At 31.1% G+C, this 27,178-nt stretch overlaps 2 protein-coding genes across 3 annotated transcripts; one reads left to right on the forward strand and one right to left on the reverse strand.

The window, feature by feature from the left end:
• Positions 1–817: 817 nt before the first annotated feature.
• Positions 818–16,687, forward strand: LOC103863821 (putative 2-succinyl-6-hydroxy-2,4-cyclohexadiene-1-carboxylate synthase). Of its 2 annotated transcripts, none has more exons than XM_009141575.2 (10): positions 818–1,483; positions 1,561–1,658; positions 1,740–1,837; positions 2,060–2,109; positions 4,702–4,797; positions 4,891–5,013; positions 5,343–5,432; positions 5,520–5,615; positions 5,704–5,769; positions 5,851–16,687. In XM_009141575.2, exons 1-10 carry the CDS (start codon positions 1,295–1,297, stop codon positions 5,977–5,979), a joined length of 1,035 nt encoding a protein of 344 aa, XP_009139823.1. In that variant the 5' UTR covers positions 818–1,294; the 3' UTR covers positions 5,980–16,687. The 2 variants fall into 2 exon arrangements, with proteins under 2 accessions (XP_009139823.1, XP_009139824.1); XM_009141576.3 differs by having other exon boundaries at positions 862–1,483; positions 4,891–4,980.
• Positions 16,688–19,671: 2,984 nt separating this feature from the next.
• Positions 19,672–23,578, reverse strand: LOC103863822. The gene has a single exon (XM_033290510.1). The coding sequence runs from the start codon at positions 20,291–20,293 to the stop codon at positions 19,928–19,930; it is 366 nt and encodes a 121-aa protein (XP_033146401.1). The 5' UTR covers positions 20,294–23,578; the 3' UTR covers positions 19,672–19,927.
• Positions 23,579–27,178: the final 3,600 nt, after the last annotated feature.

Genomic DNA, 27,178 nt, shown 5'->3' on the forward strand with positions numbered 1-27,178 from the left:
CCGCTCCAAAATAGAATGTATGGGGTGCCCGGATCCGGATCCAGATAGTAAAATCTTGGATCCGTCAAAACCGAATCTGGAGCCGAATATCTTAATTTTTAGATCCAGATATCTAGATCCGTATTTTTAAAACATATTAAATTTTTAAATTTTATTGATATTTATATTTGATATATTAACATTTATACATAAATTAGTCTTATAATATTTTATTTTAATTTTTAAAATATTATACATATATATATATATATATCTTAAATAAATATCTGACTTAAGTATTATTTAAAAAATTTAGTAATTTATAAAAAAGAATTATTTTTAGTTATTTTTACGCATCCGGATCCGAATATTCGCGATAATGTAATATCTAGACGAATATCCAGATTTCGGATATCCAGAAGCCACAAATCCGAGTTTAGATATTAAATTAACGAATCCGACTTATCTGGATCCAGATCCGGATATCCTAAATTCTCGGATATATGGAATCCTCCCAGGCCTACTATGAACTTGGAATTTTTTTCTTGTAAATTCACAAAATTCAAATTCTTTTAAGAGAAATTCCCTATAATAGTTTTTAAAGTTTTTATCACAAAAATAGCTGTTAATGAAAAAAACTACCAAATAAAGTTTTATTAAAGGGTAAAAATACAAAAATAACCCTTGAGTTAACTAATATAGACTTAGAGTTTAGAGTTAAGGGGTTGGGTTTTGGGATGGAATTTCAAATTTTAAAAAAATATATTAAAAATTTCAAAAAAAAAAGCTATTTTGATATTCTTTTTGGCTATTTTGTGACAAAAATTTAAAAATAGTTATCTGAGAGAATTGTCCTTTTTCTTACGATCATTTAGTGGGTGGTAGTTGATTTTGAGTTTGAAATGTTTTTTTTTTGTTTGAAATGTAATACTATTGGGTTTTGCTTTTGTCTTCCAGGTTTCAAAACAGAAATCGTATAAAATGTCAGAAGAACATGTGTTGTCATTTCCAAAGAAAAGTACAAAAAAAAACAAATCAAGAATGTAATTAACAATTAATTTTTTTAAAAAAAACTAGGAAACTACAATAACAGTATACAGGGTAGTTGCATTTCAATTTAAAACTCCATGCAAATAGTCTGACTCCAAACATAACTCTCCTTTCTATTTCTGGCTAGTGTCTTCAATGTCACACAAGTAATCAAGTAATTAATATCCCTTTAAAAATAACAAAATCAATTCACAATTTTCTTGGAGAAGAGCTTCAAGAAGTAGATTTGAACACACACTACAAGCAGAGCCCAAAAGAGCGAGAAATGATGGGCTTCTTGAGGATGGTAACTCCACCGGCGTCGCCGCCGGCGAAAAGATCCCGACGTCAACGTCGGGTAAGGGCAAACGGAGATGGGTTTCCGGTGTTTCTTCCTAAAGAGGTAAAGGACATAAAAGATCCATTCGCAAGAGCTCTGGCTCAAAGGATTGTACGGATTCCTGTTCCTCTTCAGGTTCTTCATCTTCTCTCTCCTATTCAAGTACTAAGTTTCTCGATATGTGTGAAAGAGAAAATGAAAATGTGTTGCAGATGGGAAACTTCAAAGGCTGCGTAATGAGCAGCTGTATCAAACCAATTGTTCAACAACACGACAAAAGTCCCGTTGTTCTTCTCCATTGTTTCGACAGGTTTGTTTTACTGACAAGACAATTCCAAGAACTCGCTCTGTGTGTCTAAATTTTACAGAGATTTTTTTTTTGTTGGCTTAGTTCATGTCTTGAATGGAGACGTACTTATCCTCTGCTTGAACAAGCTTCTCTTGAGACTTGGGCTATTGATGTTCTTGGTTGGGGTTTCTCCGATCTTGGTAAGATTTAAATACACTTTCTTTTATTTTGACCAAAAAAAAAAACACTTTCTTTTACAAGTTCGACCAAAATAAACTTACTTTTACAAGAAAAGAAACTCGGTTCTTGAGAAAACTTCTATATAGTATATGAATGTATGATTAATTCTTTTACAATGTCAAGAACTCACTATTTTTTATATTTTAAATTTCAAGAAATCAATTGTAAAATGAATATTGTAGGAAAACTTCCACCATGTGATGCAGCATCCAAGCGGCATCATCTATTCGAGGTCAGTACTTACTATACAGTATAAGAAAACAGAGGACTAAGACCATCTCTAATAGTTTTTTTCATTTTTTTTCTCAAAATGATGTAAACTCAAAATGAGTTTGTGATTTGCTCCAATGGTTCTCCTCATTTTCTCCCTCAATTCTTATTACTTTTTATTTATTGCAAATAACACCTTTTATTTTATAAGATTTTAGACTATACTCATTTATTTTTAAATTCTACAATTTAACCAAACTTTAACTTATAAAAAACAAATATTTATTACATTAATAAAGTTACATAACAACATACAAAGTAATAGTAGAATTTTACTTAAACAGTACTATTATTATATTTTTTTCACTTTGTATTAGTTATGTATCTCGTTGGTATTGTTTTCTATTTTATTTTCTTTTAATTATATATTATAATTTATAAAATTATAAGTTATATTTTAATAACTAATTATTAGTAATCAATACTATTAAATTAGGAACATGTCCTATTGATAATAGTTAAATCCAACTTAAAATATAACTGCAATTAAAATCAATATTACATGTTTAAATATTAAAACTACTATAATCTATCTATTACGAAAATGGTTATCAAACTAATTCCCCTTTAATTCCTATATTTTCGGGACCATCTCTCTTATCAATACTAACTGATTAAAATCCACGGTTACGTATGTTTTATACATATGCGCATGCGTATAAAACTATATCACAAACTCATAATGCGCATAACAGACAATACTAACTAATTAAAATCCACGGTTACATGGAATAACAGTCGTGTACTAGACATGTTCATAATGACACAATCATAAAATCTGTCTATTACCTTTTAACCGTGTAGGTACAAGTAAAACTATATTAAAGCACACACAAAAATATTAAAAAATAAATTAGATAACTAAACTATCTATTTTGATTCAGGTATTTTATTTCTAAGTTACTTAACTTATTTAAAAATAACTGAAATTATCAAAATACAACATGTTGTTAAGATTTATCAAGATTTATATATCATAAATTGTCTCAAAATCACTCTCCAATTAACCTATATAAAATATCCAAAATTTTAAAAGGTACGTCTACCGTATTCTAAAACAAGATTTAGAATTTACGGTTACGTAATATATCTGAGCGGGTGGAAGAATAGAAACCATAAGATTGAAATATATATATATATATATATATATAATATAACCTTTTTAAATTAATACTCTTTAAATCAATATACACTAAAAATTTCTATAAAATAATATAATTTTATAGTCTCAAATTGAGTTTTTTTGTTTAATTAGTATATCAATAAATTAATATCTCTATAAATTAATAAAAATTATAGTTTTGGTGTAATCCCAACATTATTAATTTATAGAGGTTTCACTATATGTATATTTGTGTGTTCAGATGCTCACTCGATTTGGTGTAATGTTGACGAGTGAAAAACTGGACAAGAAAACCATAATTGTAATCTTTATCACACTTTTGAAAAATACGATAATTTTTAAATGAAATACTTCTACATAAAAAAATGTTTATTGCTGAAGTATACTATTTTTTACTTGATAAATTTCTCTATATATTACTATTTCAAGTGTTCAATAATATCTTAAAATTATCATAAAAATAAATTTTAAATCTAAAATAAATAACATAATCTTATAATAGGTTATTAATATTTCATATCAATTAATTTTATTTTTATATATTACCATTTACTCTTTTTTTGAATGACATCTTAACAATTTCATCAAAATCAAAAGAATCACAAAATTATTCAATTTTATTTTATTTACCGAAGACCATATTAACCCACACATATATATATATATATATATATTTAATAGAATTTATTAAAAAAATCAAAAACATTTGTTCGGTTTTCAGTGCGGATTGGGTTTTATATTTGTTTTCTGATATAACACTTTAAGAACCACTTGAGTATATGGGTCCAATCTAATAGAGTATGATACTTTGATTTTTGGGTTGATTCCGAGTCGGGTTTTTTGGGTACGGATATTTTTGACGAATTATGTTAGGTAACTATTAAAAAAATATAATATGTTGCAAATTTTAGGAATAAAGTTTAAAAATAATTTCTCAAATGCATATGACACAAGTGTACAGTTATGCAACCATTGACATATTTAATATAATTACCAAAAATTATATTAAATTAATATTAATATTAAACACAAATATAAAAACTAAAATTTCTCAAAATTAAAACAAAAATATACCCGCCCTTTCAAAGGGCGGGTCAGAATCTAGTTATATTTTAAAAAGTTTAATCAGTATATACATATTGGATATAAAGTTATAAAAATTATGTTTAATGTTAATGTTTTGTTTATGCATAAAATAGAGATTGTCAAAAGTAAAGAACTATTATGTAAATAAGAAAAGTTTGACATCAAAATGAGGTTGTGAATAGTATTCCTTCAAATTTGAAGAAATACTGTTCATATCCTCATTTTTTCTCACAAAATAAAGTACTATTGGAAATGTATTTCCCTCGTTTTTTTATGTTTTCCCTCATTTTGATGCACCATTGGAGATGCTCTAATGACGGTTTAATTATTTGATTTGAATTTCAGCTTTGGAAAACATATATCAAACGACCAATGATTTTAGTTGGACCAAGCTTAGGAGCAACCGTAGCTGTTGATTTCACTGCTACCTACCCTGAAGCAGTAACTTTTCTTTTATTCATCATAATCAAACTCTTTCTATTAAACCCATCTTACTAGCTTACTTACTATAATTCTCTTCTTTAAAACTTGCAGGTTGATAAATTGGTTCTCATTAATGCCAATGCGTACTCGGAAGGAACCGGTGCGCTGAAAGACTTACCAAAGTCAATTGCTTACGCTGGGGTTTGTTTGAAAACTCTTGCAGCATTTCCTTTGGTGAATTTTAAAACGTCTATTTTTGATATAATTTAATTATTTTTTATTAAGTTTTAATATTTTTAAAATTAACCCACTTAGCAATAAACATGTGCCATAAGAGTTTTCAATAGGTATTTCACAATCTCATTTGAAAAATTATTGTCACTCTCTCTCTCTCTCTCACTCTTATTTTTATATTTTCCTTTGTTAATTGCTGAGATATTCATTAGGTATGATACTCTTGTTATTATTACTCTCTCTTTTTTCTGCACGTTATTTTTACTCAATAAATAAGTTTGCAATGTTGAGTATAGTAGTATTTAATTACATTGTCACTATTGTTTCAGGTTAAGTTGCTGAAGTCATTCCCTCTTCGCCTTTTGGCGAACGTGTTAGCCTTTTCATCGCCCTTGTCAGAGAACATAGATTGGACTAACGTAACATCAAATCTCCCTTCATTTTTTATGTTTTATTATTCCTTATGTCAAACTGATTTTGGTAAATGAATCTATTATTTGCTTTAGATTGGCCGGTTGCATTGTCAAATGCCGTGGTGGGAAGATGCAATGGTCGATTTTATGATTAGCGGTGGCTATAACGTTGCTTCACATATCAAACACGTAATAGCAAATACTTATCTATGAAAACGAACGATCAATTTATTATATTTCTGATTTTGTTCTATGTTTTTGATGTGTAACTATGCAGATCAACCAGAAGACGCTCGTCGTATGCAGTGAGAACGATCAGATTGTTAGCAACCAACTTTCAGTTGTAAGTTTGCTTTAAACTGAAACATCGAATAGTTTGGTTTGGTTTGGTTTACTTACTGAATCGCCAATTTTCAAAATGCAGAAACTGTTGTGTGAGCTACAAAATGCGGTTTTCCGGGAAGTACCAGATTCCGGTCATCTTCCACATGTTGAGAACCCTAAACAGTTTGTGAAGCTGATATCAGATTTCGCCAGTGGAAAGATCAACTGATTCTATTTACTGTTACGATCTGCTTTAAGCTCGTCGAGTGTGGCTACACAGAGCAAGGAGTTGTAACGTTATTTATTATGAAATTTAATACAAATATTAGTCTAGATTGGGCTTGGGATGGCTCATGGCTATAGAAACATCTGTGTTACTTTGTTACTTTCGTAAGGTCTTGAACAGAGTATTAGTTTTTTTCAAGTTGTAGGAGGACATCGAAAACTTTAAAGCCCAAGAGCATGATTAACGGGGGTTCTTAGGAGTGGGATTCTTAGTGTAATTTAAGAACCTTATTTAAGAACCACCGGTTCTTAACCTTTTTTTTTGTTAAAGTTAAGAACCGGTTCTTAAATTACGCTACGAACCCCACTCCTAAAAACTTCCATTAATCATGGTCTAATAAGCTGTTTTAAACTCCATGTTGTTTTAAAGCGTAGAGTATTATTTTTGTTTACACATGACATTGGAAAGTTAAAAGTGTCATGTATTACGATCGAACCATATTTTTAACCCGACCCATATACTAAACCGGACTACTTATTGGATCACCTAGTTATTAGATCGACTACAAACAAACTATGTATTGATAATTAATTTATAATGATATATATTAACTATTGAAAATACAAGAAAATATTCACATTTCATAATATAAAATAAAATATTTAATTTTTATTTTATCTTCTCTTTATACAAAATACTAGAAATAACAATTTACTTAATTTAATTTTTAAATTTTGTAACAGCTATAAGTTACAACATGTAATAAAAGTATAAAAATTAAGAAGTAACTAATATTTAATACTAGGGGGTTGTCCGCACTTGGCGCGGAATATTGTTTTATCGTTCTTAAATATGATTTTCTGATGATGTGATTGGTCAGTATTTATTCGTGAACAGCACTACTTGATGTTTTATTATGTTATGTAGTAGTAGGTAATAAGTTAATATATTATGTGTTTCTCTTTTTAATAATGTGTTGTTGTATGTATAATAGTACTTGTTAGTGGTGAAGTGAGTTCTTGATGTAAAACATATTGAATTTTAATATCTTTGTCTTTAGGCATTTGTTGATTCTAAGATTAACGGCGTCAAAATTATATTTTAATTTTTCACATTTTTGAACATTACTCTTTTAGGGTGTGTTTTGCACTCTCCCATATCTTTTGACCGTGAGCCATCACCATCTATGTATTTCGTTTACCTCTCTGGTGTGCAGTGCTTCTCACCATCACTGGAAAAAGACACACTTTCGTGCTTTTGTTTTTCCTCACCATCTTTTTCTGTGAGATTATCTGGTATTTGTTATAGACCAGACATATTAGTTCCATGTTGTGCAGTTGTTTCTTACGGAGTTGTATGTTATTTCAGTCAATATTGGTCCTCTTTTTCCTTAGATTTGTTTTCCTCGTCGCTGGTTTGCCGTCAATAGTCTCTGCCCGTCTAGGTGTTCAAGATCGGTTATTTAGTGATCTGACTTCGATGATCTTTTTCATAACTTGAGGATGGCTCCACCGTTTATTGATTGCATTTTGTCTCTTTATATCTCTTTATTCTCTCATCTCGTTGAACCTTTCATCACTGATCACGTCTCTTGTGGCTCTCCCTTTCGCCATATTTACTACTCCAGGTTTGGTTTCGGTGGTTGGCTTCCATTCTCCCCCACTCAGGTTGTTTATTTTCTTCTCATGCATTCCTTGGTGTAGGTGTGCAAAGTTAGTCTTTTGGAGCTTTGGTTTCTTCTAATAAGAGTTTTGTGGTTATTCGCTGACATGAGCGCCTTGTATGTGCTTGTTTAGTTTGTGAGGTGCTTCTTATCTCTTAGCTGGTGGTTGGGTTTTCGGTGCTTTAGACATGCATCTTTTTGTTTCGTGGTGACTTTCTTGTTCCGATGATTATTCTTTCTTTGACTCGCTTTTTTTGGTTTTGGCGCTGGTACTTGATCAGGATCATTTGTGTTCTGAGAATTGCTTTATCTCATATTTTATCTTTTTACATTTTTTTGAAATCTGCTAGTTCTAGCCAATACATTATATGGTAAGATGAGATAGGTTAGTCTTCTGTGTTGGTTTTTTTTCAGCTCCAAACTTTTATTGAGTTAGTGTTACTATGGTATTTAACTTTTTCTCTCTGACTGTGAAAGTTTTATGTTTAGATTAATTTCTTCTTATTAGTTAGGTCATTTTATATTTTTAATATTTAAATAAATATATAATTTGTAAATTAAATATATAATTTGTAAATTAAATATATAATTTGTAAATTAAATATATAATTTGTACATTAAATATATAATTTGTAAATTAAATAATAGAAAATGGTAAAAAAATAATAAAATAACAAAAATTCATGTTATGTTTAGTTGTGAATAAATTAAATATGTAAAAAATATTTCTATTATTTTATTTATTTTTTTATTCATCTTGAATTTTAGTGAACAATAAAATAAATTATCAAATTTCATACGATAATAGTTAGTGCGAAAAGGATTAGATAGTTCACGATTAAAAAGTACTTGGCCAAATTGCAATAATCCAAAAGAAGAATGACCTAAAATGTAAAAAAAAATACTTGGATGACACGTGTCGCAAAAGCCCCCTGCCACTTGTCAGAAGAAGGGAAAAATCTAACTTTATATATATAGATAACTAATCAAATTAATTTTTAAATTCAAAATAAACCAAAAGCAAAGAATTAGATAGTCAATAAAAAGGTGAACTACATAAATAAATAAAAAAGAATAATTTTAGTCATATTTCTTGCAAACGTAAGTTGTACCCGAGATCATCTATCGTTGATGCTCAATTATCTTTCTCTTTTCATTATGGATCCTCTTAAATATTGAACAATTGCGCTCACAACCAAATGAAAAAGTAGTCTAACTAAGAATTCATATAGCTAACTTTTGAAAAGTTTGAACATCACATTTAAAATATCTTCACAATTCATCAAACCATTCAAAAATATATATTAAAATACTCTAAAAATAACAATTTAAGTCAAACCAAGTTACATATCAGGTCATACATCGGTTCAACCGGTAGCCAGGTTTTTGATTTTAGCGGTTTGTCGGGTTTTAAATAACATATTTTTCTTACACCCAAACCGGATCACCAAATTTTTCTTGGCTGTGGGTCTAGATCCGATTTTAAAATATTACCCAAAATTAACAAAGGTTGAAACTGGAAACTGATTCATGTATCACTGCAAAAAAAATTTCTTCACTTTCATTGAAAACTATGTTATATTTGGAAAAGTTTTTTGGATATATTTTGTATTACAAGATTCAAAGTATTTTCCTCTTAGGCAATTGCATGCGACAATAATGGCAATTTCCAAGGAGATCTTAGTCAAGTTGCCCTAGTGAGGGATTTGTTTCTCGTGATCAATTAGAGTTTTGTTCTCTATTAGATTATGAGATTAAGGTGGTGATACAGAAGAATATGTGAAGTAATTGAGATCTGGGTTGATATTTTGTGGTTGCTCATGTAGTGATGATCTTAGCTTTTATTGATTTTATTTGTAATAAGTGTTTCAGAGTAGTTCGGAGGTCTTAGTTGGCGTTATTGTTTGGTGTGTTAGGTGGTTTGGGTTAGAATATAAGACTTGTGGTTTGTAGAAATCTATGTAGTAGTGTTTGGAGTTGTAGTGTGAAGAAGGTTTGAGTAGATTTTATCCTCAAACAAGTTTTGTTCTCTCAAGATGTTTTCTGCTATGGACAAAGCTCTTATGACTTTGTACCTTGAGGAAAGGATGAACCGTTTGTTATGCCGGATTTGGTTGAGTTCTGCTCGAGTGATAAGAATGATTAGGTTTATTTGGAAAACTTCTTAATCTGGATTTACAAAAGATGTCAAGCCTAATTCATGACATGCCTCGAAAATGGAAGAAGGAAGGAAACATTAGAGGAGTAGCTCTTTCTAGGAAAATATTTCAGTTTATTTTTCAGAAAGAACATGATCTTCTTGATGTTTTAGAAAAATGAGTTCATTCCTATAATGAATGGACTCTAGCTATTGAGCATTTTTCTGAGGTTCCACCTGCGAATTCTGTGCAATTCATTCCTATTTGGGTTCAGATTGAAACATAACAATCAACTATTACACAAAAGCTATCATGCGCATGTTGACATAGTTGGACAGGTTATTGAAGTAGCTTACGACTCGTCCAAAGCTCATGGGTCAAAGTGAAGTTTGATGTGCATAAACCTCTCAGGAAGGAAAATGTTGTTCTCTTACCAAAAGGAGGTTCAACTACTATTTATTTCCCCTATGAAAGAATACAGAAGAGATGTTATTTGTGCAGAGACTCACTCATGAGCATGCTGTTTGCCCGATTTTGGTCATGAAAAAACAAAATCAAGGTTTGGCAAAAATAGCAAATCTGTCTAAGTTAAAACCACTTGTTGAGCCTATCATCAAGGAATCAGATCCTCTTTTTGGTGTGCTGAAGCAAACCAGGTTGATCTCAACTCAATAACAGGTCATCCTACAGTTTTCATGGAATTCTTGAAAGGTATTTATCATTATTTGTTAGCTTTTACTGGAGATGATAGGAAAAGTCAAGAAGAAATGGTTATAAAATCTGTGGGAGAAGCTGGAAAAGATGTGTTTCTTCAAATTTATGCTTTTAGCTTAGAACATATCCCTTTTGTTACAAAGGATCTAAACAAGATTAAGGCTTAGTGTTTGATTATGAATCTGATGCATCGTTGAAGTTCTATGATGGAACATTTTTTCTTCTCCAAAGTTGATAATTGCTGCTATAGGATCCAGAGAAAGACTTGCATTGATTCTAGTGAATAATAATATTGGACTCTCAATTTGGTTGCTTCCTCTAATTATGATGTTTATTTCTCTTCTAAGAGTGATTCGGCGGTTTTTAGGTTATGCTTCTCTGGAGAAGTCCATCCGCGATCATCTCTAAAAATACAAGGCTTGGAGAAGGCCAAGTAAGAGGAAAAGAAGGTTTACTAGAATTAACCATGAGAACATAACTGAAAACTTACCTTTGAAGCAGAGGAAGGATGTTGGTGACGTTGTTAAGGGAATAGCTTCTAATGAATTGGATGGAACCTTCAACAGTGCAAAGCAAAATGTTCCAGTGATAGTTCTTAATGAGAGACTGTCCAATCCATATAGCCTTCTGAGATAGAATTGTCAATGTCCCATCGCCTCATGGAAATATCAAATATGTAAAAAATATTTTCATATCCACTCTAATATTTTAGTTGATATCCAAGTTTGGTTTGGTTATGAGTGTGTACATACTGCGAGTCTGGAAGAAAGTAGTGGTGTGTTAGCAGTTTTTTGGAAAATGTATATTGGTGTAAGTATTTTAAGCTCAAATAAGAATATAATTGATATGGAGGTTCAGGTTGGGAAGCATAAGGTTTTTGTTTCGTGTATTTATGGTGATCCTACAGAAAGTAAAAGGCACTTGATATGGGAGAAGTTATCTCGGATAGGCATGAGCAGAAGAAGTTTGTTGTGCATGTTTGGTTATTTCAGTACCATAAAAAATAATGATGAAAAGTAAGGAGGACCTAGTAGAGGTGAAGCAATGTTTCAGAACTTCAATGATATCCTGAAGATTTGTAAGATGAGTGAACTTATGACTTTTAGGAATCCTTTTTCATGGGTTGATATGAGAGGTAAGGATTGGATTCAGAGCAAACTAGATAAAAGTTTGGCGAATAATTTTTGGTTGAGCCTTTTTCAAGCTTATAATCAGGTTTTCTTGGATAAACAGGGTTCATATCAAAGTATGTTCTCATCTCTCTGATAAGCTCAAATGATTCTTAGAGAGTGAAATTCATGTTTGACAAAATTTTACTTGATCTTCCTAATCTAAAGGAAATTGTTGTTAGGCTTGGAATGCCCATAATAGAGAAATGGTTTGCAATTTTCAGCAAGAATTAGAAGATGAATATCAGTCTTGAATAAGTGAAAACGATCTTGTATAATTTGAATGCAAGAGAGAAAATTGGTAAGATTCAAAATACTCTTGAGGAGGAGCAATCTATTAGCTTGCCCATAAGGTATAGACTTCCGGGTATGAAGCAAGAGCTTATAGAAGCTTACCATGAGGAAGAATCATATTGGAGCCAAAATTGTAAGGGAAAATGGTTAAAGTTGAATGATAGGAATTCCAAGTTCTTCTATGTTTCTGTCAAGTCAAATAAAACTTCAAATGTCTTTCATATGCTTCTTAATTCAAATGGAGTTAAGCATATAGCTGATTGATTTATAGGTAAGAGAATGACTACTTACTTTAATAATCTTTTCACTTCATCTCCTTCAGATTTTCGGGAGCTTTTTGAAGGCTTTGTTCCTAATGTTTCACCCAAAATGAATGGAGAGCTTGTGAAAGAAGTATTTGATGAGGAAATTGTCCAAGCAGTGTTCTCATTTAGGGTCTCTTGTGCCCCTGGAACGGATGGAATAACTGTGCTGTTTTTCAAAGATTCTAATATAATATTGGTCAAGCAGTAAAAGAAATAAATTCCTTAGATCATGAGCTTTTCCTAAGGAGTGGAATCACACTCGCTGATTCTAAAGGTGCTGCATGCAACTATGAAAGAGCTTACACCTATCAGTCTTTGTTCAGTTCTTCTACAAGATAATATCTCAAAAATGAAAAGACTAAAATACATTTTATTACAAATGTAAAAACAGATATCTTTCAATATGAATATAAAAAGTAGTTAGGTTATAATAATTATTGTTATTATTAGATAGTAAAATATTTAAACTATAAAATCAGTTTTTCACAAAAAAAAATAAAATAATCAAGTTGTCGAGACATAAGGATAAAATCCGATATTGTTTTTGCTAAAATCGCAAAATCGATTTTCGCAAAAGCCGCTAAATTATTTTTATATGCTAAAACCGTTAAACTACATATTTTTGTTAAACCACAAAATCAGGATTTGCCCTCAAAATTGATTTTTTTTCCAAAGAAGCAAACTCATATTTTTCCCACCAAAACCGAAAATCATGTTTTCCAACAACCCCGAAAATTGTTTGTTTTTGCCAAAATTGCAAAATTGGAATTTTCTACCAAAACCAAATATCAGAGTTTCTCGTCAAAACCGCAAAATTCGGTTTTCACACCAAAACCACAAAATGTTTTTTTTTTCGAAAACTGTGAAGCAATGTATAAGTTCTCCATATTGCAGACCCTTCTTTTATATGAAGCAGTCTATAAGTCCTCCATTAAAACTGATATTGTAAGAGGTAGTTGTACTTGTAATACATTCACAGATCTAGTTGACTAATGTTTCTGGAACCTCAAAATTCAGCAGTAGATTGAGTAAGAACTTGCAGTCGAGATTATCAAAGGAATTTGAAAGGTCGATTTTAAGGCAGCCTCTAGTAGTTTGAATCGCTTATGGAAGTCAACTTCAAGTTATGATGCCAACTATCACAGATAAGACATGCTTTAATAAACCGAACATGATTATATATATTGAGTCGCTATGGGATAAATAGTTGAAGTATTTCTTTAGGAGTCTTGCTGTTATTTTTAGACTGTTGAACATCAAGAAACCGGACGGGATTGACTTAGTACATCAGCCCCCTTAAATTTTGGTATAAGAACGATTGTTGTTGCTTTAACTCCCTTAACATCCCGCCTGAAGTGAAGAACTCCTTAACAGCTAGCACCACATCACTGCCTGCGAAGAATGCGGCATGTTCCTCTACTCACACCACAAGGGCAACTATTTTGACTGTATATATCCGACCGTCAACAAGAAACTCAAGGTCGATACAAACGTTCTCAAGAACGCCAACCCTAAGGACCCTAAAGACAAAGCTCCTTCGCAACTCCAGGATCTCATCTCTGATGAAAATCTTTTAAAGTGATCACAGGAGATTGATCGAGATGTTAGGTTTCAACAAAACGAAGGCCAGTTTAGACTTCTGGTTATTATTTTCTTATAATAATAATAATAATAATAATTATTATTATTATTATTATTATTATCATCATCATATTTATGTTTATTTATTTACATTTGAGAGTTTCTTTGTTTGATTGTATGTGCCCGTGAGATTTGATTGTCTTAAAATTTTGAGATAAATGTCTAATTAATGCAAACTTCTGCAGAAGTCATGAAGATGAGATTAAGCAAATCTAGCAAGACTGTTCTAATTTGAATTCGATAGCTAGATTTGCTTAATCTCATCTTCATGACTTCTGCAGAACTCCCTCTGTTTTGGTAATAAATGTCACTATAACTTTTTTTTTCTTGTTACATAAAAAATATTACTTTAAAATTTTAATGCCAATTATACTTAGTTTCAGCTGAAAATTAATTGTAAACTTCATTGATTTTATAAATAAATTTTTTTATCTGAAGACTATTGGTCAAATATGTGTAATTAATAACAATTTAAATACAATTCAATCATTTTCTTAATTTATGTGAAAAATGTCAAAGTGACACTAATTAAGAAACATACACTAATTAAGAAACATAGGGAGTAACTTATTTTGCGCAAAAGTTTATGGCATCCTAGTTAAAAATGACTAATTTTTAGTATGAATTAGGAATTTTGGTTTAAATCAATTTCTAACACATATGTTTATTGAAGTTCTAAAAATATTTTATTTTACAGGTAAGAAAATTGTGACATGTATCTATCTTTTACAATAAAGTTGGACTTTATCTAATCTTAGAGAGCCAACTCAGCAAAGGTTATGCCAAATTTTGACAAATGTCATAATTTTGAAAAATTAAGAAGTTGTCTCATATTTTAATTTTAATTTTTTATTGATATCAAATCTATTGACAAAACATTTAATACCTCATAAAATTCAACAAAAAATTTGACATCAGTCATTCTATCCACATATATAAATTTAGCAACAATATATAGTAAAAAGTATTCATAAACAGAAAAAAGAGAACCACTTACGATATCATATATGTTTCATCAAATCAACCTAAACAGTGAACTTTACGAAATACTTTATCTTTTCTAGTACCAAAGTTTAATCTAAGAAAAAAAAAAAGAAACAATGGAAAACCATAATCAATGATTAATACATATTACATATTATTTTAGATAAAAATTTCACTTTGAAAACTAAAAACAAAAAAAAATACAACAAATACAACAAGAAAATTTTTGCTACAACTACATATAGTAAGAATTATTATTTAAAAAAAAAAAGAGAGAACCATTTACAATACTGTACTTGTTTCATTAAATTCAGCTAAATAGTGAACTTTATGAAATACTTTCTCTTCTTTTCTGGTTCCAATTTTAATCTAAGAAAAAAAAAATATGGACAACTAAATCAATGATTAATACATAATCAAAGATATCCTTTTAGAAAAACAAAAATTCACTTTGAAAACCAAAAACTAACCAAATATAACAAATACTACAATAAAGTTTAGTTTAAATAAATAATATAACTTGAATTTAGTGAAACTTTTAAACAACAACTAACGATTTAATGAAAAATACAATCCAAAATACATAAATTCAAAAAAAATAGAAAATTAAAAAAGGGAAATCAACTTACGATATATTTTTCCACTTTTAATCAAACATAGAATTATAAAAATAAAAAAGGAATGAATTCAAATAAATTATTTTTACTTCTTTGTCACCAACCTCAAGTTTGGATAAATTAACAAAAATGATGAAAAACATAACCAAAAAGCAATATATAATCAAAGACACTATAAACAAATAAAAAAAAAGTTTGAAATAAATAAAAAATAACAAGATATAACAGAAGGACAATACATCTTTAGTAAGAATATATAATAATAACACTTAAGCTTGGTACTAATAATTTATTTTCTACATAAGTTTACATTAACAATGAATAAGAGAATGATATCTCACGTTTCCTCAAAATCATACAAACGAAAAAATAAATATAAAAGAAATCTAACAAGAATTATAATTTTTCTGGTCACAAAACTCAAACTTGAAAAATTAACAAAACATAGAAAACCATAACTAAAGATTAATACATAATGTATTTTTAAATTGAGAGGCAAAAGTACACATATAACAAACATAAATTATAATTTAATGAAAATACATAATATAAATTGAATTATGTGAAAACTTTAGTAAAAATAATAATTTAGTGAAAATAAATCATATAATCTAATAATATGAAATTTCACAAATGAGTATAATTTTCATAAGAACAAAAGGTAAACAAGTCTGTTTACGTTATTGTCATTAAGGTTTCACAAATACATGCCAAAAATATAAGAAAGAGTGAATCTTAGATACTTTTTTGTCACCAAACTCAAACTTAAAATAATGGAAATAATTTCTGGAAAACCACAACCAATTATTAATTACTAAGTAAAAAATATTTTATATAAATAATTCAGAAAATAAAAATAACACTAGAAAATTAAGTAAAACATATAAAATAACTCAAAATACATAATATATAAAACATGAATTTCAAAAATAAATATAGGATATTCATAAGAACAAAAAATTTGGAAAATACATTAATGATACTGGTTTTCACTTTTTATCAAACCAAAGTAAACTAAATAAAAATGAGTACATGGTTTTCTTTTTCTTTTTCTATTTGACTACTAAACTCAAACCAAAGTAATTTAACAAGAAATTTATGAAAACCTATAGCTGAAAAATAATACATAGTCAAAATGAAGACTTTAAGAACAATTATTGAAAAAAAAAAGATATAGCAAATAAAACAGTAAACAAAAGAACGATAAAAATATATTGTCATGATATAAACAAGAGATCAAAGGTTATTGTATCTAAATAAATGTGATAAATAAAAATCCCATTTCATGAATTCCAAAAAATCTTCAACTACAAATTAAATATTTATATGAAAATTAAAAACAGAATATTTGTACAATTAAAAAAGAGATGCTATGAAATAATATGAGAAAGCGAATAAGCGTACATATCAAATTAATAATTTAAACTCTATACGTTCCAAAGATCTACACCTCCAAAATGAAAATAGTCCATTAAAGCTCTTAAAACTATATAATAATCTTATTATGAAATTTTATTTACACAACAAGACTAAAATTAAATATCATAAAAAAATTTAAGAAAATAATAGAAAATGATTAAAAATTCACACATGAGATATACTAAAATATATAAATATATAAACAAGTGTTACAAAAATATCTAATGAAAAAGAATTTCGCATGAGCCGCAGACCAGCTACTAGAGTAAAAAGGATTAATAGATTCAATAACAAATGTATAAGACTGAGAAATAATCAGTAATTAATGTATTGAATTTAGACAATATTTTCGAGGTTTTTTACTTTACTTATTTTTATAATAAAAATATATATATATATATAAGATTGTTACATTTAAAGAAAATTTATGAAATGTTATTTCTAACAAGAACAACAAAAAATACCAAAAATAATATTGTTTTTAATTGTGAGTAAACTACATTTTAAAAATATATGCACTGGATTTAAAACATTATTTTATTATATTATTTGTTCATCCTTCTGTCCTACGGGCTAGTTTTAAATATATCTATTACTAAGAAAATCATGACATATAAATTTCAATTTACAGAAGTTAAAATTTAAAGCGAAAATTTGAAGTAAATAAATAAAACGACAGTTGTCTCCCAAAATGACAATAACTATAATAGATTTTTAAAATATACAATATGTTGAATACGAGGAAAAAATTATATTTAAGTTCAAAAAGTAGATATTTTCTTACAAAATAGATATTTTGTTTTTGTTTTCTTAACAACATAGATATTTTGTTTGTGTAAGGAAATAAAAATATCACATAGACACAGAAAATAGGGAAAAGCAACATGCGCATTATAGCATTGTAGTATAAGGGGCCTATGAAGTGTATATATGAGAAATTTTAAATTAAAACGAAAGCTTTAAAGGAAGGGATCACATGGTAGAGTTAAGCAAAGGGAACTAACAAGTCGCAATCATCGTGACCATGAATTACATATATGTTACGTAAATACATATACGTATATACATGGATGTGGCAAACTATGTAATTATTTGTAAATGTTTGTGACGTCCTAATGGGACAAAAGACAGCATATATTTGGACTGATGTACGTATCTCTCTTCCTTCTTTACTTTTATGTCGCACTCTTCTATCTTTAGTTCTGTAGTTTAATACTACTATAGAATATAATTTGTTAGTTGATCAAAAAAAATATATATATAATTTGTTATTTTTCACTTCTAGTTTTTTTTTGTTGCTAAAAATTCCTTATATATTATTTGAGAAGCATTGCAATATTTTTTTGTACCCACGTATCATCACTAAAATAATTTTTAAAATCTTTAGAAAAATAGGTTGGTCCATCTAAATATATATAAAATTTTTATTAAACCATAATAAATACATTATTAATATGCTTCATTATTTTCTTAAATAAAATTACGGAATTGCTTAATGTGGCTAAAGTATATATAACAATTAATGATTTTGAATAATAAAGATTTGATAAAAATAAATGCGTATTATAATTATATTTGTTTAATTTTAAGCTATTAAAATAAATTAAACAATCATAGTAACCATATAATAAAAATTAAAAAAGTTATTTATATATTATGTTTTGAATTTTTAAAAACGAGTATAAATTAATAAAACTGTTAAAAGTTTTACATTCAAATTTTGTGATCTATGATTTAAAACTTTTGTTATGACATGATACAAATAATTAAAAAATAATATAAGTTGAAAGTCTCATTTAATAAGTATCAAAAATAAAAGATATATAAATATATGTATCATTTTAAATTAAACTATATGCCATATAAAAATACATAAATATCTTAATTTTGAAATTTACTTTGAACATTTTTCTTATAAAAAATTTGAAAAAATATTGACAACTTAATTATTTAAAATATTATAAATTACTTAAACCATTAATCCAGAGTGAAAAATTTTGTTATCACTAATTTAGACATTTTGCTATAACAAATACAAATGATAAAAAAAAATATGAGCAAAAAGCATCATATAATAAATATTAATATTAAAATATACCATATATATACGTTACTATCATTTAAATTTAATTATATATCATATCAAATAGAAATAATATTTTTTTGAATTATAAAATTTATTTATATGTTTACACCAGTTTAATTATATAAGTAGTAGATAATAACTTTTTAATTATTCAATATATATTTATTATATCATAATATGTTATAAACAAATAATATATAAAATGATTTATATATATAATGTTCATCCCGTGCAAGACGCGGATCTTAATCTAGTAATCTATAAAAGAAAGACTTTACAATAAAATCAAATATAAGAACATAAAAGGAATGATGTGCTAGAAACATGATATAAATTTAAACTTAACAAGCTATCAATTACTAAAAGCCTCCACCACAAGAAAATCTGAATCCTTAAGTCTTATGAGGAAACTCATTACACATGTCAGCACCATTTATTTACTTTTTAACATTTAGTTATTTGATGTTTCTGTCACTTTATCTAACACTCTAATATCCTTTTCTCACTTTCCTAATTTTTGTTTTCCCTGAAATCATGTTCGATTTGTTGTTGCTAGTAATCAGTGATCAAATCATGTTCGTTCTGCAATTTTGGTTCGACCGAGAGTTTCAGGAATAGATAACATCAAAAAGTTATCGTTAGTTGCGGAAACGTTTCAGGAACAATAAAACAAACATACTTTGATTGTTGTTGCTAGTCGGTGGTAGCTAACATTAACAATCAAACAAACTATTAAACGTGTCGCTAGTCGCTCATGCCAACAACGAGCAAGCAACGCGCTTTGATTAGTATGTCGGAGAACAAAAATAAGACCATTATACATTAAACTACGTAAAACCATAAAGGTTTAAAGTACGTAATACATAAAAATAAAATGCTTAAAGTTTCAGAAAACAAAATCATAATTTAAAAATATGAACATTATAAGACAAAGTCTTCCGTCTGATCAGAGGATGGTGCTGATCCATATATCTCGATTAGCTTTTGCAACACGATGACTTGGTTCCTAAGCCTGACGATGTAATCCGCCGTTTCTTGAAACAGCTGTTCCGTCTCTCCACTATTTGGTTTCTCCTCAACGTGACGATTGTGATACGTCTTGTTCGTCTCTGACGGAGGAAGAAGACTCTTAAGCGCTTGAAGCTTCTCGGTGAACTTATCTCCACTGTTTCCAGAACAATTCCTGATAATGCTGGCTCGTGACGAAACATGTGATGTTCTGCTTCCTTGTTTCTTGCTGTTTCTTCTTCCTCCTCTCGAGGATCTTTGGGTCTTCAATATTCTCATCCTGGACGAAGAAGAAGAGAGGCTTAGTTAGAATAGACTCTTGTTTCTTTATTTGTTTGAATGAGAGAAGAAAGAAGATTGGGGTTTATGTACGCTTGGTCACTCTTTATGCCCCCGGAGTTACTGTTTATTACGGTAGTGCCACTAGTGGTGCTTTCATTCCTCTGTTTGTCGTCTTGTGCTTTTTGTTTTTTGGTTGGGCCCTTGTGGTTTTGAAAAATCATGATAATATCTTACTCTCACGTGCTCGTTGCCAAGTATCTTTTAGGGGCATAACCGTATGTAAGCAAATTTCATCCAATCTATATTGGAACTTCATATTCAACATAGAATGATGTTGCTACAATCGTTATTAGCTTATTATTTAACTTATTTTATCCTTTTTTTGGACAACCCTTATTTTATCTTCTTGGGTCGTTTCATATTTCTTTGAAGAACAAGCCTAAATTACTAAACCATTAGTTTCCAAATTGTCTGAATGTTTGAGTTGTACGAATACCGACAGCACTGACATGTGGAAAGAAGGGTATATCTGTAAGTTCCAAAGATCGGAGAAACCGGTTAAGTTAGCAAAGAGAGGAAGTGGGTGACGAGTGCACATTTGCCATATGATTTGACAGTAAAAGCCTGAGCCTTCTGTGAGGGCACATGATAAGTGTTTTTGGCAAATATTTTTCCCTATATTACCCTTCCATAGTTATCCGTATTTCAGTTTATTTACATATTTAGAATTAACTGTACGTACGAAGGACGTTCACTTTGTTTATAATCAAATGATTCAGTCAGTTTCATTTGACCTAATAAGTGTTTTCGTTTGATATCTTTGTTGGACCCCTTTTTGTTTTGTCAAGGTTGGACCCTTTGTTCATTGTAATCTTTGTTTTACTCTTCTGTTTAACATGGGTGATAACTCGTGTCTTTTTCTTTGTACTAAATGTCAAAATATCATAAGAATGCACATTGATGATAAATTGAATTTGAAAAATTTATTCCTTTCTGACTACGTATTCTAAAAAGACATTGTTCTTCTACTGTGTTAAGGAAAATAATTTGAAACCCTATTTTCTATTTAACAAACAAAAACTATGTTTTTGTAGTCACGAATTATGAAATTATTTGTTTATGTTCACATTTGAATATGTGACTATGCCATTATCAACATTCCAAAACGTCTTTCAAATTTTCTTAATTTTATAAGTGATTTCATTATATACTTTAGACTTGCTAAAAATATAACCTAAAATACTAAAGCCAATTATTTTAGCGTTTTATGAATATCTTATGAGGGGCAATTTGGTCAATAAAATGGGAGATGATAGGCGCATTAAAATAAAATGTGCTTCGTAGAGAGGGTGTTGCATGTGAATGTGTTGTGAGCCAGCAAAACCTCATTGGACTAACAGTTTTTTTTTAAAGATAAATTTTGAATCAGAAAAACAAAAGTTATTTTGAAGTATGAGAACCGGGAAAAACTAAACCGGAACCGGTTTGATTAAAAAGAGAGAGAAAAGAGCATGTGAAAGCACATGGAATAAGAGAAAGCAAAGGAGACAGAGAAGGAAGCATGGAAGTGATCAGAGAGCATGTTCTGTATATTCCCTGCATGCAAATAGCTTCCTGCTGTTTTTTTATAATGCCAAAAATATGAAGATTATATAATTGAGATGGTTCTAAGATTTGATTAATTTAATAAATAAAAAGGAAGGAGTTATCTTTTAATAGTTTTGATTTGGTGCACATGGTTTACTATCTAGATTTCAGGTTAATAGCATGTGTTTAGCTGTTCCACCACGTGATTTATTTGTGTACATTAATGAGAATAATAAGTCATTTTTACTAATAATAATAATAATTTATCTCCGAGATGAGCATATCCTTTAGCAACAAATCCACCACGGTCCACGGCTGAAGCATTGGATTTGGAACCAAAGCCTTAGCGACCAGATGATCCATGCATAGAGTTTGGACACTGTAGAACTGAACACGAGGCCGTAGCGAGACTACGTTTTTGGTCTAATACCATATTGTGCCAGCAGACACGGGTTGAACTTTATGATCTTCTAGTAAAAAAAAAGGTTCTGCTAATCCACTATGGTTAAAGTCTAAATGATCAAAGTGGCTCATGCGTAGGATTGGAAAACTTGGGTTACAAAAAGTTAATGTCCTTAATTGATCCAATAACGGTGACAAGCACGGATTAACTTTATTATAACAAGTAATGCAGTGTTTCTATTAGTCCTTTTGTCAATAACATAGATAAATTTTGAAAAATACAGATTTTGTTTAGTTGATCATGCATGTTGTTTAGTTGATCATGTTCTAACCATATATAAAGTTATCTCTCAACGTGTTCATACATGTTTCAAATCTGTAGTTGATCAAGTTCTAAACAATATAAAGTTATTTCTTAACGTGTTAATACATGTTTCACATCTGTTGTTAAATTAGTGTCGACATTTCATTATCAACTGGCAACACAAAACCAGTGAATAAATTTCTAATTTGTATTATTTGATTTTATTAAGTACACCCAACAATATAAAACTAATTTACAAAGAAAGTAGATAAGTTTTGATAATTTATAAAGCAAAACCATACTGATGAACTGTAGCAGCTAGATTCATTCTTAATATTTATATCTTCAACAAAAAGTTCTCAACGCCTTACAGTATAATGGATACATGTGCTAATAAGAGGTGAGAGAGCAAAAATTTATGGCTTTTGTTTTGTTTGTTTGATGAAAGTGGAAGTGATGAGGGACAAAATGATATAGGGCAGGGACAATATATTTTTCTTTGTGGTCGTAAATAAGTAAAACAGTTGCTAAAAATTTTTAGATGTTGACGAGACATCTTTTCATTCCCCTTGTGTTCCTTCCTTACCATTCTGTATCTCGAATCAAAAGTGAAAAACATTCGATTACACTTTGTTTTACTAACTAAGTTTTAACCGGTGAAATATGCCCCAAAAAAGTATATATATTTCATTGACCCACGTGAGATAAACTATAAACATCCGGATGAAGAGGTATAGATGATTTTTTTTCTAAATAACATTATGTTTTGAGTTAAATCAGTCATGTAATGATGCAATCAGGCAATGCCTAAATACATACTAGGTGCATATTAGTTTTTTGGTAAAATGTTAAACTTAGGTAATTATTACTTATTAGTTGCCAGCATCGACTAATAAAACAATATTTTGTTGGATAATTCCAAGCTTGTGGAAACTTAACATATTATTACATGTTTAATATGTTAAGATAAACACAATAAGAAAACCTAGAAATAGGAAAAGGAAGTTTCTATTTAGGTTAGGTTTGTGTTTTCCATATCCCACATGTTAAAGGGAATTGTCTTTCATATAAATATAGGTCTAATGGAGAGGTGTTCCATATGATCTAAGTGAAACATATTGAGAGCTTTAGTTTTGAGTAGTTTCTAAAGCTAATAAGAAAAGTTGTTCTTATAACTCTTTGTGTTTCTAAGAGATCTGAATTGGTATCAGAACCTCAGGTTGGAGACTCGATCTAAGCTTAAGTTGTAGCTTAAGATCCTGGTGCTTGTGAACAAGAGATCGCGACGGCAAGATGGCTGACGTGACTAGGGCTCCACGCACGAAGGACTTTGGATCTACATCCATCCAATGTCCGATGTTGTCATCGATAAACTACACAGTTTGGTCGATGAGGATGAAGGTTCTACTACGTGTTCATGAAGTGTGGGACACAATCGAACCCGGTTCAGATGATCAAAAGAAGAACGATGTTGCGATAGCTCTTTTGTTTCAATCTGTTCCCGAAACATTGATTCTCCAGGTGGGAGAACAAACCGCATCAAAAGAGATCTGGAACGCCATCAAGTCGCGACACCTAGGAGCTGATCGTGTAAGGGAGGCGAGACTTCAGACGTTGATGGCGGAGTTTGACAGGTTGAAGATGGATGATTCAGATACGGTCGATGAGTTCGCGGGGAAGATATCGGGCCTATCATCCAAAGCAACCTCGTTGGGAGAAAACATAGAAGAATCCAAGATGGTCAAGAAGTTCTTGAAGGGTCTTCCAAGACACAAGTATATCCAGATCGTAGCATCACTTGAGCAAGTCCTAGATCTCAACTCGACGGGGTTTGAAGACATAGTTGGAAGGCTTAAAGCGTACGAGGAGCGTGTAGGAGAAGAAACTCAGAAAGAAGACCAAGGGAAGCTGATGTTTTCGAACAAAGAAGAGCATAGTCAGAGGGGCTATGAGAATTCTCGTGGTAGAGGAAGAGGAAGGAACGGTAGAGGCAGAGGTCGAGGTAGGTCACACAACCAAAACCTTGCGTCACACACCGAAGATAACAACTCGAAGAAGAATCGTTCAAAGCTGATATGTTGGAGATGTGACAAGCCTGGTCACTACGCAACTTTCTATCCCGAAAAGACAGAGAAGAATCAAGAAACCAACCTAAACGAGACAGAAGAGGCTGATGCACTCTATGTACACGAAGTGGTGTTCTTGAACGAAGATAAGGTGATTCCGAAGAATCTTGATATCAACAAAGGCGATGCAAGTGTCTGGTATTTGGATAATGGAGCGAGCAATCACATGACAGGGAACAAGGAGTTCTTTTCGAGTTTGAATCTCAACACCAAAGGGAAGGTGAAGTTTGGTGATGGATCGTGTGTTGACATTGTAGGAAAGGGTGTGGTTACCTTTGTGTGCAGGACTGGAGAGAAGAAGGCACTCAAAGACATATACTACATACCCGATCTGAAGCACAATATATTGAGTCTTGGGCAAGCAACAGAGAACGGATGTGAGGTTAACATGAAAGATGTCTACTTAACGCTCACAGATTCGCATGGAAGGTTGCTAGTTCGTGTGACAAGATCTCCAAACCGTCTCTACAAGACCCCTATGGAGATAAGCTACCCGGAGTGTTTACATGTCAGGGACGTAGATGCTACATGGAGGTGGCATGCTCGACTAGGACATATAAGCTATGGAGTGATGAACAACATGGTAAGGAAGGAGATGGTCGTAGGAATGCCGTGTGTAACACACGAAGAAAGCGTGTGTGACGCATGTCTCGCAGGAAAGCAGATCAGACAGTCATTCCCGACCAAAGCCATGTTTCGTGCGACAAAGCCATTAGAGTTATTGCATGGAGATTTGTGTGGTCCAATCACACCACCAACGCCTGCAAATAATAAGTATGTCTTTGTCTTGATCGATGACTTCTGTAGGTATATGTGGGTTATGCTATTGAAGGAGAAGAGTGAGGTATTCGATCGATTCAAAAGGTTTAAAGAGAGTGTAGAGAAGCAGACAGGCTCAACCATCAAAACCTTTCGCACCGATAGAGGAGGAGAGTTTACCTCAGCTGAGTTCAATCTATTCTGTGAAGAGAATGGAGTTAAAAGGCACCTAACCGCGCCTTACACACCTCAACAAAACGGTGTTGTGGAGAGGAGAAACCGAACCTTGATGGGAATGACAAGAAGTATGCTGAAGGCAATGAAGATGCCGAACTACTTGTGGGGTGAAGCTGTACGACATTCAACTTACCTCATCAACAGAGTTCCTACAAAAGCCTTGAAGAATCAAACACCATACGAGTGCCTTACATCGAGGAAACCAAATATCAAGCACTTGAGGATATTTGGTTGTGTAGCTCATGCGAAAATCAATGGTCCTTATCTGAAGAAGTTGGATGAGAGATCAAAGAGTATGGTCAATCTTGGAACTGAGCCGGGTTCCATAGCCTACAGACTTTATGATCCAGACACAAGGAAGGTGATGGTGAGTAGAGATGTGATTTTCGATGAAGAGAAAGCTTGGGACTGGGCGTCTACAACAAACCAAGCTGATTGTGAACCGAGCATGCTTAAGCTTCCACATGAGGGTGATATAGAAGAAGGTAATGATCAAGGTGAGGATCATGAACAGGAAGCTATAAACCAAGATGAGGAAGAAGAAGAAGATGCGGATCACAATACAAACCAAAACGGTGGAGGTTAACCGCTGGTAACCAGACAAGGCCGAACCATAACAAAACCAAGATATCTCGATGATTATGTGTTACTTGCAGATCAAGAAAGTGCAATGCTGTTGCTCACAGTGGATGGCGAGCCAGAGAACTATTTTGAAGCTGAACACGTACGAGAATGGGTTGAAGCGATGGTGGCCGAGTTGGAGTCTATCACAAGAAACAAGACATGGGAACTTGTGGATAGACCGGCTGGAGTGAAACCCATAGGGTTGAAGTGGATCTTCAAGATCAAGAGAAAGGCGGATGGTACAGTGAGCAAGTATAAGGCGAGACTTGTGGCAAAAGGCTATGTACAAAGAGAAGGAATAGATTTCGACGAAGTGTTTGCACCAGTGGCAAGACTTGAAACCATTCGGCTCTTAATAGCCCTCGCAGCAACGAACGGTTGGGAGATACATCACATGGACGTGAAGACCGCTTTCTTGAATGGAGATCTAAAGGAGTTAGTGTATGTAACTCAACCTGAAGGTTTCGAAAAGAAAGGAGAAGAGGATCGAGTGTATGTGTTACACAAGGCTCTGTATGGGTTACGCCAGGCACCCAGGGCATGGAATGTAAAACTCGATCAGGTTCTCAAAGAGATGAAATTTGAGAAGTGCACAAAGGAACCATCAGTGTACTGCAAGACTGAAGGAGGAGACGTCTTGATCATTGCCATCTACGTTGATGATCTATTTGTGACAGGAACTTCACTTAAGGTGATTAGGCAATTCAAGGAGGAGATGTCTAAGAAGTTCGAGATGTCAGATTTAGGTAAGCTAACGTACTACCTTGGCATAGAGGTGATTCAAGGAGCAGACGGAATCAGAATAAAGCAAGAGAGGTATGCTCAAGGAATCCTAAGTGACAC

The sequence above is a fragment of the Brassica rapa genome, chromosome A04, assembly GCF_000309985.2.
Source record: "Brassica rapa cultivar Chiifu-401-42 chromosome A04, CAAS_Brap_v3.01, whole genome shotgun sequence".
In the NCBI taxonomy this organism is placed as follows: domain Eukaryota; kingdom Viridiplantae; phylum Streptophyta; class Magnoliopsida; order Brassicales; family Brassicaceae; genus Brassica; species Brassica rapa.